We start from the raw sequence: 20,683 nt of genomic DNA on the forward strand, positions 1-20,683 counted from the left end.
TCTTGCTCTCCCTCTCTTGTAGAGGTCTGCCTTCACAGAGAATATTTAAATTCCATAAATACAAAAAATACGATTAATCATTTAGCAATCTTGAGTAGTAGGGAGACAAAGTTTGTCACCTATACAAAAGTATTGGCTCATTTCTGCAAATCAGGAATGTAAGTTCCAGTATAGGTGCCTTGGGGATCTTGCCTCACCAGTGTGAGAATTGACCACATGTTTTATCTCCTGCTTCCTTTCACCTAATGATGCTAATTAACAAGAGGTCTTTTCCTTTTATTTCTTGGAAGCTTGATTTCTAATGCTGTTTGAAACTCCAGTCATACTGTATCAGCTTGATCACTTCTGTGTGAATGCCACTTAACTCCTCCTTTAGCATCTTCATAGACTGGCAGTAGAATTCCCTGTTTGATAGAAACTAGAAGACTGCAATTGCCTGTAGTTTTCTACCCCCTTGTTTTCAGATTTGGGTCCTGTTTGCCACCTACCAGCCATCTGCTGCCGCTTTAAGTGATGTATCAGTACTTCAGTGGTATTATCTTTCAGTTCTTTTGGAGCTCTGGTACCTTGATGATTTGTTTCATTTTTATCAATTTATGATTTTTTTTGTTGTTAATTTCCATAGAGTCCTGGAGTCACCTAGCTTAGAAGGGACCTCAGGAGGTCATCTAGTCCAGCTTTGATATTGGGACAGTGCATTAGGCTTGTCCTTTTAAAAATCTCCTTGCATGGTAATCTGCCTAGGCTCTTCAAGACTGAACACTGGGGCAAATACAGGTTTTCTGCAATGGCTTCATTTCATGAACTGTGCTCTTTTACACAGACATCTTTTATTTTTTCCTCCTGACTCTCTAGCAGGCCTTATGTTTCTCTTTTTTTGTTAACTTTTTTTTTTAACTGTAAAAAATTGTTCTTCAAAAATTACTTTTAGCTTGACCTAATGGTTTTTCATTTTACTTGTCAAGCATCATCAGTTTCTGTATTCCTTAATTGGACTTAATATACTCTTGCTTTTAATTACCTTCTTTGCAGTTACACCAAAAGAAGATAGAAGTCATCTGAGCCTTTTGGTTTAAGAATCTTGTAACTCTGAACCTCATCTTTTATCCTCCAAGTCAGCTCCAAGCATTTTACCCATTTGGCTGCTCCTTTCTAAGTTCATTTCAGCTGGTCTTGATTCTCTTTCCAAACTTAAACATTACTAGAGTGAACCTTTTGTTTATAACAGCATGTTGAATTGGAGCATGTGGCCCCTGTTAGCCAGCAATATGTCAAACTAAGTCAAGAACTACTTTTTCTTTTATAGCCTGAGTTTCTGCAAGAAGCTGTCATTACAGTGTATAAAAGCATGGTTTATATCCACTCAGATGTGGCATTGAACAGCCTACTTGGGGGCAGAGAAGGATTTAAAATCTCCTGTGTTTCCCACAATTGCAGGCTGTAATCTCCATTAGTATTTCAGTCTCTTCACCACGTTTAATAGATCTAACGGTGTTCTTTTCCTGTGCTAGCTGTGTCAAAATGTACCACAGAATCCCTATGGATTCACATTCTGGACATAACCTTAACTCCTAAAATTTTCTTTGATGTAGAATGTTCTTCTGCTGTTGCAAGCAGACTGCCCTTCAGTCCTCTATTTCTGTCTCTTTAAGTTCTTGCAGTGCAATTACACTGTCGCTGTTGATGATACCCATCTTTTAAATAGGTTCTCTATACTCCAGAAACTTCCTAATTCCTAGTCCTTCTGTCTCCTTTTTCCTGATGCTACTTGCTCAGCTACTCTGTACAACTCTGCCTTTCAAGCTAGCCCCACACATAATTCTGAGGAAACTTCAAAGAATGGTAAGAGAGATGCTGATTTCCGGTCTTGCACTGAATTCAAATTTTGCGTCTTTGTTTTCCTTTTCTGCTTTGGAGTTACTGATACCACATATACATACCATGACTGGGAACTCTTACTCAGCATTAAGTACATGAAGCCTTGTGGAACTTCTGCCGCCTGTACACCGGGCATGCAATCAACTGCCATCACCAACAATTTTTGTGTCTCATAATAAAGACCCTCAGGCTAGTCTACTAACCTGCAAAGTGAAAATAGTGGCAATTTACATTAATTCATGAGTTACTGTCTGCTGGAGTTCAGCAATGGGCATGTTTCTCTTTCAGATGTCAGCCACATGAATATCCGCAGCAGGGGGACAGAGAAGCTATGGTGACAGCCTGCTGCAGCTGCCATAACTAAGCCCACTATGAAACCAGGGGCCAGAGCCCTGATTTTGGTCTGAGAAACATGAGTTTAGAACTCCAACACGTACATAACCACATTCTTCACTTTTAGTGGTTTCCCTTTTGCATAACTGAAAGGAGTTGGTTTGTTTGGGGTGTTTTTTCAAAACAGCAAGAAAAGTTGGTTTGTCCTATGGAAAACCTATTTGACGTGTTTTTGCATACATGTGTTGGCTTCAGAAATAACTAAACTGAAGAGCTTTATTGCTCGTTACATTAATTTTAACAAAAATCCCTGCTCACCTCCAGACTACTGTAGTCTGATGCTGAAGCTGGTAAAGTTAGAAAGGAGAATGGATGGTAATGAGAGCTAAGTAATATCTGATTGTGTTTGTAACAGCTGGTGTTTGACATGAGCTCATGAGCTATATTATTAAGTAGAATTCAAGCAGCTGAGAGGGAGCTGGTTTGTTTGTTCTGAGGATTTGGCTTTCAACCAGCTCCTGCCATTTAATTTGATTGTGGTTCTACAGAAGAGTTGGAGAGGGCATATCTACCAGAAAATACTAGTGTGGTTGCTTTCCTTTTGAGCAGCAGCTCTAGATAGACCCAAAAGAAGGATTCTTTGCATGTGAGTTAATATACTATACAGAAAAAATTATATGTTATTAACAGTCTGTCCAGAGTCACCAGGCATCTGCAAGAAGTTTACAAGATGTTTGTCTCAGTATTCAGTTCTGTCATATTGCAGCATCAAATGCGATTGCAATAATAAAGAGTAAAAGGAAAGTAAAAACATATTGTCCAAAGAGTTGGGGGGATTGACCTGTTATGCAAATTTAATAGAAAATGTGCAACATATGGTTAAATACAAGGTTCTGTGTAGCCATTTGCAAGCAGTGTTGAGATTGTTGCAAATATACTATGTAAAGAATAATCCTTATATATAATTTTACAGCTGAGAATTTGACTTATTTCTGCAGATGAAAGCAACATAAAAATATCTCAGTCGGTGCTGACAGTGGGAATATATCAGCATTAGTTTACCCTCCTTTAATTCTAGGCTATATAAAATATTTGGGAAAGTATATTATCTCTGTGGATGTATTGGGAAAGTGCAATTAGGTAATAGGTAATAAATGTTATTGAATCATCATAGTGTTTTTTTCTTTTTTGCCCCGTCACCCCCCCCCCCCCCCCCCCCGAAAAAAAAAAAAAAAGTACAGATGAAATAGTATGTATTTGCATTTTACTCTGGGCATGGAGTAACTCTTTATTATTTCACTTAAATATTTCACAATGTATAGCCAGTTTATATAAGATTCCATTTTGTGCTTTGTCTCCATAGACTGAGTCTGATCCAGACATTATTTTTCATGAAGTTGGGAGTTAAGTAGATCATAATGTCCTCTCCTTATTAGCTTAAAAAAGATAAAATCATAAACCATCCAGTAGAAGATTCCTGTGTTTTTCATTCTGTTAGAAACTACTAAGGCATTCTATCAGATTCCCAAATATGACTTTAGCAAAGAATACTTTTGTATCCTTTTGCAAAAACTGTATTACTTCTATTAAAGAATATGTAAGCATTAATTAATTCTAAGTATTTTAAATACAAGTCAAGTGACTAGTAATCTTTGGTGAAATTGGGAAAGTTCCTTATCCAATTTGCTGTTTGAAGGATCAGATTAGAGGTTTGTTACAAAACACCACTTTGTGCCACATGCAAGCCCTGCTGCTTCAAGCTAACTGAAAATCATTGAGAAAATTGAATGCCTGAAATCAGAAGCAGACATTATTGCTATTCTTGTGTGCCCTTCGTGCCTCCAGCAATAGCTACAGATAATGGCATCTTTGCTGCAGAAGAAACAGATATTCTTTTAGTCTCCTTTGGATTTAGCAATACATCTTGCTTAGCAGATCAAACCTGAAACAGATACAAACAAGGTTCACTGGCTTTAAATTAGGGAGAACTCTTGCAATCAATTTATGGAGAGTACTAATTGGCCTGTGTTGGGTTTTGTTGGGGTTTTTTGTTTTTGTTTTGTTTTGGTTTTTTTGTCAAGATCTATTGTTTGTGTATTTCAAACACCGTAAATCTGTAAGATTTGAAAGGAAAGATAATGAGGGAGCTTTTTCCCAGGTCTTTCAGAAATGGGAGGAATCCGCATGCAATTTGGATTTCCCATTTGTTTGTAAAAATGCAACAGTTGAATAAATGTTGATGAATGTTGTGGTTCTAAATGAGTGCAGTTCTTGACTCTCCCATACCAAAAGCTTGCCTCTGCCATATGCAGGCTGTATTTGCACCCTGTGTGCAAATGATTGAGAAGGAATTTAGAAAAGATGTTCACATGAAAAATCCTGTGCCACTGGCAGCACAACAGATGCCAAGGGGAATGTGGGGTTTTGGCAGGTGATTGCCCCTGAACGGAGCTGTCATGAAGTATTTGAAAGACAAATCTTTGTTTTCCTCAAATCAATTAATATAAGGGCTTATTTTGCATAGGGCTAAGTGCACAGAAATGGGCAAACTGCAAGCTTTTCTTAAGCCAAAGACTGAGAAGCAGGCAAATAAAATCACTCCTATTAAGATTTGAAAGGTGAAAAAGAAGAGTAGTATTCAGTGCCAGTGTTTCATAGAAACCTTCCTTGCTTTCCTCAAGGAAAAATATTTTAAGGTGTATTTAAACAACAGATTCAGTTTCTTGACTCACTTGTTTACATTCAAAGTCTTACGTCAACAAGCATTGTATTCCCATAGGTGTTAGCTCGTCAGCTATCTTACTGTTTAATTTTCTAGTAAAAATATCAGGTATAAGAGAGATTGGGAGATGGTAAAATATTCCAAAGAACTGTTTGGATATGTTTGATGTGTTCAGCTCTGATATTCTTCACTCAACACCTTTGATTGCTTACTTTAACTCACCTGACCTTGCTAAGTTCTTCAAACAGTAACTAATTAGGACGGTACAGTATGAGGGGAGACTTGTCGTTCAGCTACATGAAGGTGCAAAAGCTTAACATCAAAAAACCCCAATCTTATGTAAACTGACAAAACTCTACAGCGAAGATCACTTCAGCAGCATTGTTACTGGGGTAGAGTCAACCTTCAATTAACAAAAAGCAATCTTCTTTCAGGCGTCAAGGGCCAGTTCAGTTGTTTTTTATGATTCAGATACATTAAACTACTAAAAAGGCTCTGTAACTAGTTAATCTGAAGCAATTGATATGTCTGGTTTGTTTCTTTTCTTCAGCCTTTAGGCAGTCATCTGCTTTTGCAGGCTAAGCAAAATAACTACACTAGTTGTTTTTGGAAGCTGGTTCAGTCCAGTTAGTGCTTTAAAGTCATGTTGTCCCCTGGGGGGCAAGTTGTCCTTAATTTTTGCAAGCATGACTAGATAATTTTACAGTCCAGTAGATCCTCAGGATCATCATGTGAAAAGGATATGCTGTGAACTTCATTCTCTTCCATTTTTCTTTGCAAACTCTTTTGTTTTCTTCAAACCAACAGCTGCGGAACGAAGTCAGCAGCTCACAATGCCATTTCTTAAAGGATGCTATTTTCCCCAACTTGTTCTTTAAAAACACTATTCATCATATAAAGTCAATTTCAGTCTTTTTCCTTTTGTCATGCAAAACCAGTGAGTAACTCAAACCTTCTCATCATCATTTGCTGCTTGTAGGGTATCTCTTACAAACATCATTCAGTCTGCACTCAGTTTTTTCTCTCCAGAGTTGCTTTTGTTTCCTTTTATATTCTAGAGGGAAGAACAAATAATCTGCCTGATTCCAGGCAAGATCAATAACTGCTGAGATGCTCTGGGCAAACATTGCCACACGGCTGCAGGAGGCTATGGCGATGGTACTCAGCCTGTCTGGGCGGACTTACTCCCAATGTTAAAGCCATCAGCCTTTCTGATTTGCTTGAAGGTTGTGTGTTAAATTAATATGGTTATTAACTGACCTAAGGCCAAAAGTAAAGACTTACTGAGATAGAAAGAACTCCTTACTCAACCAATTTTTTTCTTGACAGAGAGTTGAGTGTAGCTGGTGCTAAGATGCCCCTTTTCTAAATCATACTTTCAAGATTTCTTTTTCTTTATATATATCTATTTCCAGCATATAATTTCAGTTAAGATGTCCTAATGTTTTAATTCTTATGCCATCAAATATAAAAAAAATAATTTAGTGAAACCTGCAAAGTACTGTCTCTAGGAATGGCTATGTGAAGTGTTCAGTCAAAGAGTAAAATAGAACACTAAAGTCATGTCATGAGTCTGGGTAAAAACAGAGAGAGTTTACATAAGTGTCATGTCTTTTTTTTTTTTTTTTTTTCTTTCCTCTTCCTTCAGGTGGGGGGATGGAAAGCAATCTAATGATACCTATGTTAGTACGTGTACTTGAAATATTTGTGAATACTTCTAACCGTTATTTCCTTCAAATATATACTGCATTAAAAAATAATGTTAATCTTTTGAGAGAACAAGTTACGGCTGTTTAATTGCAGGAATGATTTTGAGGTGTAAGTGTAAAAAAGTTTTAACTGCAGGGAATTCAGAGAAGCAGCTGAGTTGCTCATAAATTTATGACTTGCTGGCAGCACTGCTTTTCAGTCAGAGCGCTTATTTCTGACTTAAGAATTGGAAATGTCTGCTTGCCACCTTGCGTTTTAGTCACTTTAGTTTTATGGCTTGTCCAGTAAGAGAAATAGTCTTACAGTAAACAGAAAGGAATTGAATTAGTCTGCCTGATGATTTAACTTACAACATAAAAGCAGCTTTTAAAATCATAGTTCTCTCCTGAAACCTCCTATTGGGCTTACATTATAAAAAAAAAAACAACAAAAACAAACCAAAAAAAAAACCCGCACTGGAGAGTTGACATTTCTTATATTTAATTTAAGGGAAATACACAAATGTTTAGGCTTCCTTTGGATGTGCCTGTTACTCATCAGACAATTCAGTGACTATTGTCTTTCAGAGAAATCTCAACAATAAGAAAGCAAGCACTGAGTTAAGTAACCATCATCTTCCCTTCCCTTCCTGCTATACAAAGGAAGTTTTTTCTTGTTATGTTACTTACATAAAAAGCCAGCTAGATGGTGTGTCAGAAGTCCTTTGGAGGAAGGAACCTGCAGAGTATGTTAATTTTTAACATGTTCCTCTCCCCTGAAAAATAACTTCTTAGGCATGTATCATTAGTGCAACTGCTAGTGTTACAAAACTCACCTGTCATGGAGTCAAGCTAAGCTGTTCGCACATCCAAGCTGAATTTACCCAAATGGCACCTTCTGGATCCCAGTGTTTTTAATGGAATTTACCAAAACAAATGAAAGTAGTTTCTACGATGTTAGTGGTTGTGACAGTTAATCAACATGTAATCTGATAAACCACTGAAACATAGGGCTGGAACAGATAAAACTCTTGGTTCCTTTTCCATATATATAAAAGGAAACAGAAGTAATCTGTAGCTGCGGGTGGTAAAGATCGATGAGTTCTATGATCAAATGGCTTGATCCTAAGTGATCCACGCTGTAAATCTTACAGAGTGACGGTTGGTATTGTCTTTGTACTTGTGATCATTTTACTTTTTATGAAATTTATGATGTATCTGGTATCTGAGATCACAAAACCTGGAAATTCCTGTGTCAGCTTCAGTCTTGGTATAAGGATTAAAAGAAATGCTTCACTGTTTAAACGTGAGACAGCCTTAATATACAACATTAATTTTCAGTGGATACTCATTATATTTGATATATGTTTAAAGAGTAGGAAAAACACGGTAAAAGAGTAGTTTAAAATTTATTCTTCCTGTATCCATGAACATATCAAATTAATGGTCAGTGGAATTGCCCATGTGTGAAGATGAACAGAGGCTCTCTGGTAAAGGACATTAGAGTAAAATTTAATGCAAATGAGGCTCCTTAAGCTTTTTGTGTTTAATGAAGACTGTGTAAAGCCCAACCTCATGACTTGTTCTTAAAACTTCGGCTTTCAAACTTGTCAGTTTGGATTCTCATCCTGCTTTGTTCCTTGTCCTAGTCCTTTTGTCACCTGTGTTGCATGTAGTTCATTAGTTATTGGCTGTTACTATTATTAGTTTACTGTTTCCTTCTTTCCAAAGCAAACCTTTCAAGAGGAGATTCTCGTTGATAAATAGTTTGTTCAGTGTCTACTGAAGCTATACCTTGGACAGAAGTCACTTAGAAATATACTGTGACACTGCCCTGTACATGCCCTAATACTGTGTCATAATATGTGTATAACAATTATATATACCTTTCAGCAGAGATTCCCTCTGAACATCAGGAAACACGTTTTTATTATGAAGGTGACCAAGCACTGCACAGGTTGCCCAGAAAGATTGTTGAGTCTTCATCCTTGGAGATATTCAAAAGCTGTCTGGATATGGTCTTGGGCAGTTGGCTCTAGGTGGTCCTGTTGAGCAGGGGGTTAGACCTTCAGAGGCGTCTCCACAGGTCCCTTCCAACCTAAACCATTCTGTAATACTGTGAACTTTCACTCACAGTTTCATGAAAACACAGCCCCTTGGCTATCTGGAGCACTTTGCATGGAAACAGCAGTGAAAAGGAAAACGTTCCTTTCTTAGGGCCACGGCACTACCACTGCAGACCCGTGACAATTGCTCAGCAGCAGTAGGAGTAACTCTCTCCAGAAGGAACAAACCCCAGGCTGGCTGAAGAAGAGCTGTTCTGTGCTACTTGGTTTGAGGATATTGTCAGTATAAATTTTAACCATTTGAGGACTAGCGTCTGAGTGATATAAATACCTGACTTAAGATACTTGTGATAGTGTCAGATGGAGACTGTGATGATTCAGGAAGATGACCCTTTTGAGTGGGACCTGGGCAAAAAGACAGAGTAGGTGTTTTTTTTCCGTTGGCTTGGCAAGCTGACCAGGTACCCATTTGCTAGTGGGCGGTTCAAGGAAGATGGCAGAATACGGGAGATCCTAGGCCTTGGGCCCTTTTGTCCAAGGATCCTTTTGATTCTAACTGTTGAGAGTCATTTCATTAAGCTATTATTCTGTTGGATAATGTTGGAGTAAGATATTAAAGTGAATAAATGAAGTTAGGAAAAAATGGAGAAGAATAATAATGAATGTAGGCATACTTGGTATCCTGTTCACATTATTATATATTTGTTAAGTATCATTTAAAATTATTTCCATTAAGACCAGGAGAAAATTTACAAGTATCATGTAACACTGGATGAAACAAACAGCTCTCCATTGCTATTAATGTCAGAAATTACATATATTAAATATATATAAATATAAATAGAATATCCTTTACATATGCAGAGTGATTTTAGCCTTTTCTGTGCTTGCCACCATGGTCTAGGAGCATGCTTTAGAGTGAAGGCTTCACTCTGAGTCGCTTAATGGTATTAGAATTAAAAGATAGAGTTGAATTTACAAGGCCAGGAATTAATCTTCTCTTAGCACTTTATGCTACATTAAGGATGTAATTATTGATTCACCATGCGAAGTTTATTAGGCTCCTCCACCCCACCCCCTGCTTTCACACAGATGGTGTTGCAAATCACCTCTCAACGGTCACCTGCTTGAAAGGAGAGTTTCATATGCAAAGTGCTGTTCTTTGTTTAGATATGATAGCTTGCAAGACATAAATGAGGCAGCTATTTAAATTTGTTGTTACAGCAGTTGGGCTGGGTACACAAGATTAAATAAAAAGAAAATTAGGAAGCAGATGCTTGTGGCTTAACAGAGGAATTGTGCTAAAAGATACTCTTCATTACTGGTGGATATGAGTAATTTTACTAAGGCAGCTGTTTCCTTAATCAGGAAAAACACAAAACCTCTAAGATGACATCCAGATGTTTTCTGTATCGCTTCACAATATAATGAGTTTTCGTTGTATACGCCACATTTTTAATTCCTTTCGTCTTTACTTACATCCAATATATTTTCAAATACAGTTATTATCTTCCATAACTGTAGAAGACCTGAGTGCTAAATACATGACATATTTTGTGCTCTTGACATCCTTGCCGGGTGTTAGTCTGCAAGCTGCTTCTAGGGCTGACAGTGTCTGTCACCAGCATCCAAGCATTTGAATATCGGACTTCTGCAGGTTTGAGGAGGGTTTGTTTTGTTGGGGATGGAAGAGTCTCAGTAAGGAGTTTTTTAGTGGTAGTGTCTGTTCATTCTTCAGTTGTGCAGTTGTATAGTGCCCCTTACAGTGCTGCCTGTTCAAAGCAGGACAGACTATAATGTTAATATGTATATAGTGGGTTAATATCCTGTTACAGTTATGTGGGTATTTGGTAAAAACAGATTTAGAACTTCCACCAGTGCTTAGGTGTGGGCTCAGTCCTCTGTCATGCGCTGCTGACAGTTTTAATGCCTGCTAGCTTACCATCTGCCCTTGCTAGAAACACATGCTTTATTTGACTGGAGACCTGGGATTCCAGGCTTTCTGTTGCTGACAGGATATAAGAGTAGCATCCCAAATCTTTGACACTGATTTACTGACACTGAGCTGTTTCATAATTTATTTATTTGGGAGTTGTGGGATTTCAGAATCTTAAGATTTAAGCGCATCTTTTGTAGGCGGAGTCTTGTTACCTGTGGTTTGGGCCTCAGGAGCCAGCTGCCAGTGTGCAGTTGATCTGCACATATGCAGCAAATCCAACGCATTCCTCATTGTGCATGCTGTGTATCGCACCTCTTGAAAAATTAAGGCTGCCCTGAGCTTGGGGTAAGGAATTCTCAAAGGCGTTTATACCTAACAAATTCCTTTTATTACAGGCAATCATTAAAGTTTGTTTACTACATTCATCACCACCTTTTCTTGAATTATCACAACAGAGATATTATTAAACAGTCAGTTCATGAGCTTTCCAAGTACTAATGGGTTGTAGCTAAGCTTTTAATTGTGCAAGTATACATAAGCTTTAAAAAAAATTAATGCTTTCTTGACATTAGTAGATAAATTAGCAGTTACTTTTTCTCTTGTGGTCTGAAAGTTTTCTTCCTGTTAAATAGTTCCTGGAGTTTATGTCTGTGTAAGCAATCTTAAACACACATGAGTAGCACAAAAGGAAATAACTAAATATAACTGGAACAAACTCTTCCTTCATGAGTTTTAATTCTGCAGTTGTTTAGCAATTCCTTCCTTCATTCCAATTTTAAAGTGCAAGTCAGTTGTGTATAAGTTACTGTATATTAATATTTCTTTGTTTTATGCATTGCCTTCTTTCTGCTGGTTTGTACCATTTATTACTGGCCTTCCTGAAATAAGAATTTCAAACACAATATATCTACTTAGAAATTCTTCAGTTAAAAAACAACTGAAGTAATTACATGTGTTAGCCACTAACTGGGGGTGGGGGGGTGGGATTGCTTGTTGCTACATACATTTGGATTAAATCTGGAAATCTCTCACTAATCCAGTTACTTCCATTTGATTAAGTTCTCTACAGTCTTTTCTACAGAGGGTGACTCTTCATGGTACTATGTGACTTCTCTGGTACAATAATCAGCTAGAAAAGAAAATTAATTTTCTTGCTGTCAGTGAAGCCATAACAAAAAAGGCTGATGGAATACAAGAAGACGGTTTTAATTTTTATTTTTCTTTTAAAGTGGATTTGCTTCTATGAGCTGGTGACCAGCATACTGGAGTATTCTGGAAAGACCAGTAGAAATCTAAAAGCTTACCCATGTTTGTTATTTCCTCAGGTTGTGAAAAAGACAAATACTGCTTTAGCAGTCTGCAGGTGAGAGTGAGTTGTTGCTCTTAGATACCACAAGTTGCCTGAATCTCTCCAGTAAAGTTATTTGCATACTTCTACAATCACAGTTGTCAAAAGCACCTCCCTGAATTGCCGTGTCATCTTGGGTGCCAAAAGCTTTTGCAAGGTTTGAGCGCTCTGATGCCTGCTGCTCTCACAGATGTGTCAAAGCTTTGGATTGCTGTGCTGAAGATCTCAGTATAAATACAACCCTGTGGTGGTTTCAGCCTTAGATGGGGATGGAAAGTCCCCTTTTGCTACAGGATCTATATTTTCCAGGCTCTCTCCACTGAAAACCATTTGTATTTTAACATGTTCCAGCCCAGCACTGTATGACAGTAGACGCTGAGCAAGATTGTGGGAACGGCTGCAGACTGTCATTATTTTAAAATGAGACATTCCTCCTGCTTCATACAGCTGCGATGTTGTTTATATGTGTGAGGGAGAGATTTACATGAAAACCAGTGCTTCTTTGAGAACTTTTATGAGAGGGGAGCGTCTGAGATTATTTCCCAAACTAAGTTTTTTTCCGGTTTAGTCCTTATCCTGGGATTCTGACATCTAACCCCAAGATACCCCTGCACTGTTCTGTGTAACAGTTTAACTTGTGCTGCCTCTGCCGGCATCCCGATGGGATTAGAAACCCAACCAGTTGCATTTTGCTAATCTCCAGGGAGGGAGGGACTTGTTTAAATTCTCAATAAAATTCTGCTCTGTCTGGTGAATATCCTCATGTGAAGGTGTGACAAACCATGCTTTGTAAAGGAGCTAAAACATGCTTTGTTTCCTTCATGGTGCTTTTACAGAATTGGTGCCACTTGAAATTTCCAGCTCATGGTCAGGTTTTCACTGTCCAGGCTGACTGGACAGTGTTGGTGGGTTTGGCTCGGGCAGCACAGGCGGTGTGGGATGCTGTAGGGTGTTCAGTGCAGTGGTGCCCCTTTGCCTCTGGAGGGAAACTTGCCACATCCAGCCAAGCTTCAGAGCTCCAGGTTGGTACAACCCCAGGTGAACCAGGCCTGCTCCACTCAGCCATCAGTGACCCTCCAGTCGTGGGGACTGAGAGGAGCTTATTAGCTCTGAGCAAAGTAGTACAGATGGGCAAAGGTGCTTTGGGTCTGATGCTACACTTGTAAACCAGAAAGCCTTCCCAAAACTCAGTGCTGAAGAGCATGATGCTGGCTCTGGTGTCGGTGTATGCAGTCATGCTGATTGGCTCTGGCTTGTCTTTGACCACTGTAGGCGTAGCCTCAAGCTGAGCTGCTTGTTTTTAAGGCACTGTCCTGTTCTGTATCCTGGTAGGATGACATGAGGCTGCGTGCAGCCCTGGGCTGGAGGTAGGCTCATGCACTGACGTGGCATTTCACGTGTGCTCTGCTCAGGTCTGGCAGGACCAGGGCTGGCCCAGAGCTGGCAAGTTGGTCTTGGACCCAGTCTGTTTCCTGGGGAAAAATGCTCAAAACAAGTTCTCGGCACTTCAGGCTCTGGGTGTACAATAAACACTACTACAGCTGCGAAGATCCTAGATGAAGTCCATTGGGTGCCTTCCATTGGTACTAGTTACCACACTGATATGACTCATTACAGTGCTTGTTTCTAGAAATGTCAACTGTCTCCTCACCTTGTAGCGCAGATAATTCATAACTGACTGGGCTCAGCCAGGAGTAATTGAGGACTGAATGAAATTAAACTCAAAACCACCTGCTAGTGTCAAGGTGACAGTAATTGTAAAAGCAGTAATTGCTTCTGAATTAATGCCAGCAGCTGGGTAACTTATCCAGGTGTCATAAACACTGGAAATATATTATAAGAAATGGTTTCAAATAATAGGCCACTTAAGTGTGGCAGCACTTGGTATTGAAGATAGTGGAAGAATTCAGCTTAAGCTATTTTGAGTATTCTGGTATGTCTCATGGAGCGCCACAATTTTTTGTAGCATTTCTAATCTTTCATTTAAAAATAAACCAAATGCAAATGTAGCAAAAATTCTGGATTGTCTTTCAAGAAAGAAGGTATTGGAACACATTCTTCTAAGAGAGTTCTCTTCTGTTAGCAGATCACTTTAAACCTATCAGCATTTGTTACACTGAAAGGATTTCTATTCAGTGTTCTGAAGAGCAGCAAAGTGGCCTGTCCCTGTTAATTTTTCTGCTCTGGTTTCCTGCTTTTGCACTGAAATACCCGTTCCTTACCCTACTGGGAAAGGCAGTCAGGTACAGAAAAGAAAGCAATAAATCTTACTTAGTGGTTTGTCAGTTTCTATTTGTAAACATAATACAAAGATGAAAAATGCTTAATTTGACAGAATTAGAAATGTGGAGAAAATGTCTTTGTCAATTGAAAAAAAAAAAAATAGGATTGTTTCCTTTGGTATTAAAATCTAACTTCTGGTTTCCCTTGTATGGAGGACCTTTTCAGGCAGAGTTCTGACCGTTCTTTAATTTATGATATTGTACCATGTTATGCTCTTTTTAAATTAGATATGCCTCATACAGAATTCTAATATATTTCTTTGTTTCCTGTATTTTTTTTCCTGGTTAGGAACAGCAATTAAATGTATGATGGGATAATCTAACATTTTCAAAGGGGTTTGTCATTCCAGCCAGAGGAAACATTTTTGTTTATCCAGAGGAGATAACATTCTTGCACTATAATGAAAGCCACTGCTCACCAGATGACAGCTCTGGTCTTACCCCTGTCGTTGCATCTTTGCAGGCAGATCCTCATTTCCCTGTGGGAACGCTGTTCTTCCTAATAAGATTTGATAATGGGCACAAGAGTCTGCAAAATCTGATTGATTGTGGGATTTGGTCTTGTAAAACAGAGTTCTGGATGTATCACCTCTTTTAACAATCTCTTTTAAAAGAAAAAGACTTGTTCTTTAAAGCCATTTAAAAAGAAAATAAAATCAGAAGCCACAGTTGGTACCTGGATGCCACAAGGTTGTGTAGAGAACAAAAGTAACTGCTTTAAATTAAGTGGGTATTTGGAAAACTTGGTTCATTAAATTCACAAATTCTTTTTCATCCATTTTTTTTTCTCTGTTCAAAACCTCTGCATTTGCATCAGTGGCACAAAGTAAGCAGAACCGAAAAAAAAAACCCATACCCAAACTGCTTTTCTAAGCAGAATGCCTCACTGAATTAAGGTCACATTTGAGACAAATAAGGAAACTTTTATTAGGAAAGCTGCTGATGGAAGTTCTGTATATGTAAATGTGGTTACTTTCCTTCCCTTTTTCGGTAATAATGCTGGCAGTCCTACTAGAATGAAACATGCAGATTATAGTTCCTGAGGGAATGGATAACTTTTGGCATGGGGATCACGATGTGCACAGGTACAGTGTTGTGCAAAAGCATACCTCCTAGCAGCTTGTGCAGAGGTGGTGTGGCAGGGGAGTTCCTGGGTTAGTTTGTTCTCTCCTATGAAGACCAGAAGTATTTATATGTACTTAAAAAATAATTGAGAGCATCTAATGGAGTAAGAAAGTAACATTTTGCTCTCTGGCTTGGTGCATGTGTGTTAACTGTGGAATGAACAGACAGTAACAGGAAAGCCAAGTATACGCAGCAGCGAGGTAGATTTCTTGTTTATGTATTACTGCTTACTCAAATGTTGTTCAAAGACTTGCTGGAATAATAGTGATGGTTTGGGCTGACTTTGTAAGGCACTTGAGATTGGTAACTTGAAGGATGACAAAGGTGCTGCTTTACTGAGCATTGAGTTTATTGTAATTAACAATTTACAGCCTACTAATATAAACCGAGATCTCAATAGAAACTAGTAATTCTACCTTCTATATAATTATTATATGACTATAGTAAGTATTTAATTTTCTTTAGTGCTAATTTTGAGTAGAACTGCAGAGTGTGAAGGAGTCTGCGTACTTATTCCATAGGGGAGTCCTCCTTACACAGGACCTTCACATGGTGAGAATCAAGATCACACAAGTTTGTTAAGAGACCTTACATAAAAATTTAAAAAAGGTTAATAATACTTTTGAGTTTCAAAAGGATTATCTCACATCCAAAATCTATCTTCTGGCAAAAAGTAGGTTAGAGAGAAATGCTTGAGAAAGCGTTTAATATCCCACCTAACTCCACGGAGTTACATCACAGATCATTTCTGATTGGTTTCAATTATCATTTTCTTCCTAAATCACAGTGCTTCACTTGGAATGATTTTCTTTGTTGTAGTGTAGTATCTAGCCGAGTTAAATGTCAGTGCAGTTTCTAGTGGTTTGGTTGTTTTTTAAAGGCATCAATAGTACTTTCCTCTGAATCTTCAATTTAAAAGAAGGGATTGATAACAGTGTGACTTATCACACCACCTGATGAAAGGACAGCTGATACGTCATGTAAATAACTCTGCAGTCCCTCTTCCTTAAAAAAGCTTGCAGTCTAGATAGGATAGAGCACTGGAACAAGTCATGGATGTCTTGGGAGTGTTTAGGATAGAGCACTGGAACAAGTCATGGATGTCTTGGGAGTGTTTTTTAGACTTGTAGGTAAGAGCACTAAGTGTGGGGTGAAGGGTGGGTGCAGGTGTGGGGCTGTGACAGCTTCTGCCAGGTCTGATCCAGCTGCAGTAGTTCAGGTAAGTAAGCCTGCATTACTGCTGGCTGAGCATCCATCAGGAGAGGCCAAGAAAAGTCCTCAAGCCTCTCAAGGTGACCACCGGGATGGGAAGTTTTGCTACAGGTCTTTTCCTTTATTGTATATAATGTCTCTCATTTCTGTGCTCTCTCACTTCTGCCTTTACTCTGTGCATCTCCATAATGGCTGTCATACTTTTTGCTTATCAAAAAATGGCTGTACTGGGTGATAGTGGGGAGAGATTAGGACTTGGCAAAAAGTTGAATTTCATGTAAACGGTAGAGACATTAAGTACAGATTTCTGTTGTTCATTTACTTACATTATCTGGGGGAAAAAAAAAAATCTTACCTTGTGCAATTATTTCTTGTCCAGTATTAGAAGTTTCTGCAAAAGAAAAATGCAGTGAGCATTGTGGACAGTGTGCCATAATTATAACACTCGCTTTTCCTATTATTATTTTTAACTGTTAAAGCTGCAAATTGAAAAACGAAGTGGTTCCTTTAGTAATCTTCACCCCTTTACCCTTGCTGAAAGAGCATAATTTTGCTGCATGAAGTTGCTATTTATTGCGTTCATTCACTGTATTGTAGTATTCTTGTCATTCTTGTTTATACTGTTCTACCTAATAGTGATTTAGCAGTCAGCTGTTCAGCCACATTAAATTAGCCCTAGAGAAAACTGGGTAATGTCCATAGATTACTTTTTTTTTTTTTTTTTAAACTTTGGAAGAGGAAAGAAAATCACTAACATGCATTAGTAATAACCTGTTGAAATTTTCATGTAAACAAGAAGTGCATCTTCACCTCAAGACTTGTTCCAAAATTGTAAGATGGTTTAAAAATAATTTTGTAGTTCTCTTTTCCTAGTTGCCTACTAGGAAAATTGTTTACCACATTGGAAGAGTGCATTTTGGACAAGAAAGAAGTTAGAATGCCTGGCTTCACTGTATGTTTTAATGTCGGTGTTCAGAGCGCTGTGCTTATCAGGAGTGAATTACAATTTCCTTGCATATCCGTATGTGGAACAGTATTTCCTTACTGCTTCATGTCAGATGTGTTTATTTTTTGATAACTATTATTTTTGACATTTCTATGAGGTAGGCAATTTTATTTTGAAAGAAATTGGGTTGTTAATTTATAAAAGAAATGCAATAGAATTGAAAAAATGTGAGACTTGGTAGAAATATTTGAAAGTAAAGCGTTATTGCTGTACATCAAATCTTTAATTAAGATACTAAAATGTTATATTTTTGTCCAGAAGCAATTATTGTAACAGACCTCTTTCTGAGCTTGCATGTAATCTTTTTAATGATGAAGGATTAATATAGCCTGTAAAGTACAGCAGTTACTGAGCCTTGCTGCCACTGCTGTGGTTAAATAAGTATGTGCCTTTTCAAAGGGAGATTTCCTCTTGCCCTTAAAAACACATCTAGAAAGAGTACAGATGGCACCTTTAACCACATTCCAAAAAATAAAATATCTACCAGCTTTACATATGGCAAAAAATAGGGTTTTACACTGCATAGCAGATGCTTCTACAGAAATTCAGGGTCCTTATGTGCCCGTTGCTTGGGAGGGTCATTGTAACCACTCTCCTGTTAATACTTCCAGTGTTTCAGGACAGAGGTGCTAAGGTAAGCTGATGAGTTGATTGCAGCATATGTTGTGAAAGGCTGAGGGGGCTTCTCTTGTGCTGGAAGAGCAAAGCATAGGTTTGGGTTCAACAGACCGAAGGTAAAAAAATGTGGCTGCGTAGTGTAACAAGGGGAAAGCTTGTGTGCTCCTGGTGGGTTACTGTCGCTTGCTCCTCTCAAGGAAATCTGCCTATAGATAATTACATTTAGCGTCAACTGTTTCTGAGTGTCCCTCAAGGTTTTAACCCTTGGGGAGACTGAATTATGTGCTGGATGAAGATCACAAATCCATAACTTAATTCTCAGCAGAATCCCACACACCTGGTAAACCAAGGAGTCAGAAATAACATGGATTATGAAGGGATTTCCAAGCAAATTGTTTTCTGTGCTGCCTTGCTTCAAGTTTCTCCCAGCACTCACATGCCATCCACTTGAAAAAGTTTTCTGACTCCAGCCATAATTTGGCTTCAAATTACTTAACCTCACTCAAAATGTCTTGTACTGTAATTCTAAATCTTTGAGTCTTGTCACAGAAATCTTGAGATCCGTGTCATATGAAGACACTGTGGGGTAGCCTGGAGCCTCTTTATGGTGACATGATTATCCTGGAGTTCTATATTCTCTCCTGATCATATATTTTTCAATAATAAAAAACTTTTCTCAAAGTGGCTTGTAGAAAGTGGGATTTTATAAACTGTATTTTATTGGTGTCAAAATAAATTTCTTCATTACTTTCTTTTGACCAGCAAATGTCTTTATGTTTTCACGTGAGTGTATATGCATTGTTTTTCCTTCTCTGAAAATTTGCTGTACTGTACTACATGATAAGGTGCATTAGGTGTACATTGATTTCTAATACTTCAATAAATAAAAATTCATCATAAATATGTCTGAGGGAGAAAAATGAATTGAAGGGAGGCATTATTAGAAAGAGAACAATGAAGGTGACTTTGCTATTTTGGCCTCTACACCTGGGATAATCCCTTTCATTGTTGCGCAGGATCCCAGTGTAATTCCAAGCAAATAGGCCTTGAACATCCACATATTGAAATCACTAAATAGGTTTCTATATTTAAGTTGGAACAATATTGCTTCTAATTAAAAACTGTCTTACTAGAGCACTTGGTGCTCAAAAAGTCAGGTTAATGTAACCTGAGCTTAGCTTGCAGTTGAAGGACAGCAAATTCCTCTTTGTTCTAGCTTTGTAACTATTACTTTGGACGTTAAAAGTTCCTGGTGTTAAATTGCTTGTCACTCCTGTGGGCATATGTTAAACATTTGGGGTCTTTCCACTTCTTGTTTTTAACATGAAACCTGAAACTCTTCAGATACTAAAGATCAGTTAAGTCTTCAGTTACCTACACAGATATATTCCATTTTTTTAATCAATCATGGCATTGGTACCACCTGGGCATAAGCCAGCTGAGTCCATAAAGACTGTACTGCAGATTTATTTTTTTTTTTTGAGGAGGGGAGTGGAGGTAAGGGGAGGTGGTTTTGCCGCAGATTGCCCGTGCAGCACGTTCATAGTACGGCAGGTACCTGGTGATCCAGCCCTAGTTCCTGCAGCGTGCTGAGCCACTGCAAATAAACCCCATGCAGAGCAAAGGCAACATTTCTGTGGCTGTGTGCCTGCCACTCTGGGAGGAGGTGTCGCACTGATGGCCTCGGTTTGATTCTGGGGATGCCAGATGCAGGTTGTCTGGCAACATTGCTGTGTGATCCTTCTGTGTGAGTTCTGCTGTTGCTGTGTGCAATGGAAAGCAGGTTGTGCTGCTCTCATTCTTTTGACTGTAAAAAAGCAGGGATGCCTCATCGTGCTGAGATGACTGGTACTGTACGCTTAGTAATAGTATTATCTAAATTAATTCAGTGGGAGCAACAATCCATTTTCCAACCCTTTGTTTCTTCTTTACTTCCAGGTTTTCCGAAAAAAGGCAGTGGAGCTTGGAGAGAAATTGCTGCCTGCTTTCAATACTCCCACTGGCATACCTTGGGCACTGCTTAATATCAAAAGGTAAAACAACTGCTTTTTGGTAACTAAAGCATATTAAAAAGTTCTGCTGAAACCATCTTCACCACAGAACCGTTACAATTGCTGCAGAGTTTATGCCATTCCAGCTAGGTAAAAATTGACACAACATCCTTGGTTCTACAGTTTAAATTGGGAAATTTAAGTAGCTATATGTTACATGCACAGGAATGCGTATAGAAAGACATTTATTCCTCTCAGAACTGACTGCTTTTTTATCAGTTAGTATGTTGCTCATCACTTTTCCTGAAGTCCTTCATTGCTTTTAGTGTTGTTACAGGTAGGGTAAAAGCAAAGGGTCATGTGCTACTCTGAAAAGATAAGGTTTCCAGCCACTTTGTACTCCGGTTTTTCCCTGATCTCAAATGTAGCATCAGCATGTCCTTCGTATTGAGAAGCAAGAGTAATACCTGCTACA

The 20,683-nt window shown here is 38.4% G+C and overlaps 1 protein-coding gene across 3 annotated transcripts in view; it reads left to right on the top strand.

The window, feature by feature from the left end:
• Positions 1 to 20,683, top strand: part of MAN1A1 (mannosidase alpha class 1A member 1) — a 151,815-nt gene that overhangs the window by 67,314 nt on the left and 63,818 nt on the right. For all 3 annotated transcript variants that reach the window (XM_055714850.1, XM_055714849.1, XM_005445688.4), the window contains exon 5: positions 20,156 to 20,250. In XM_055714850.1, the coding sequence (XP_055570825.1) occupies positions 20,156 to 20,250 (95 nt within the window). The remainder of the gene's footprint in view (positions 1 to 20,155; positions 20,251 to 20,683) is intronic.

The sequence above is a fragment of the Falco cherrug genome, chromosome 6 (assembly GCF_023634085.1).
Source record: "Falco cherrug isolate bFalChe1 chromosome 6, bFalChe1.pri, whole genome shotgun sequence".
NCBI lineage: Eukaryota > Metazoa > Chordata > Aves > Falconiformes > Falconidae > Falco > Falco cherrug.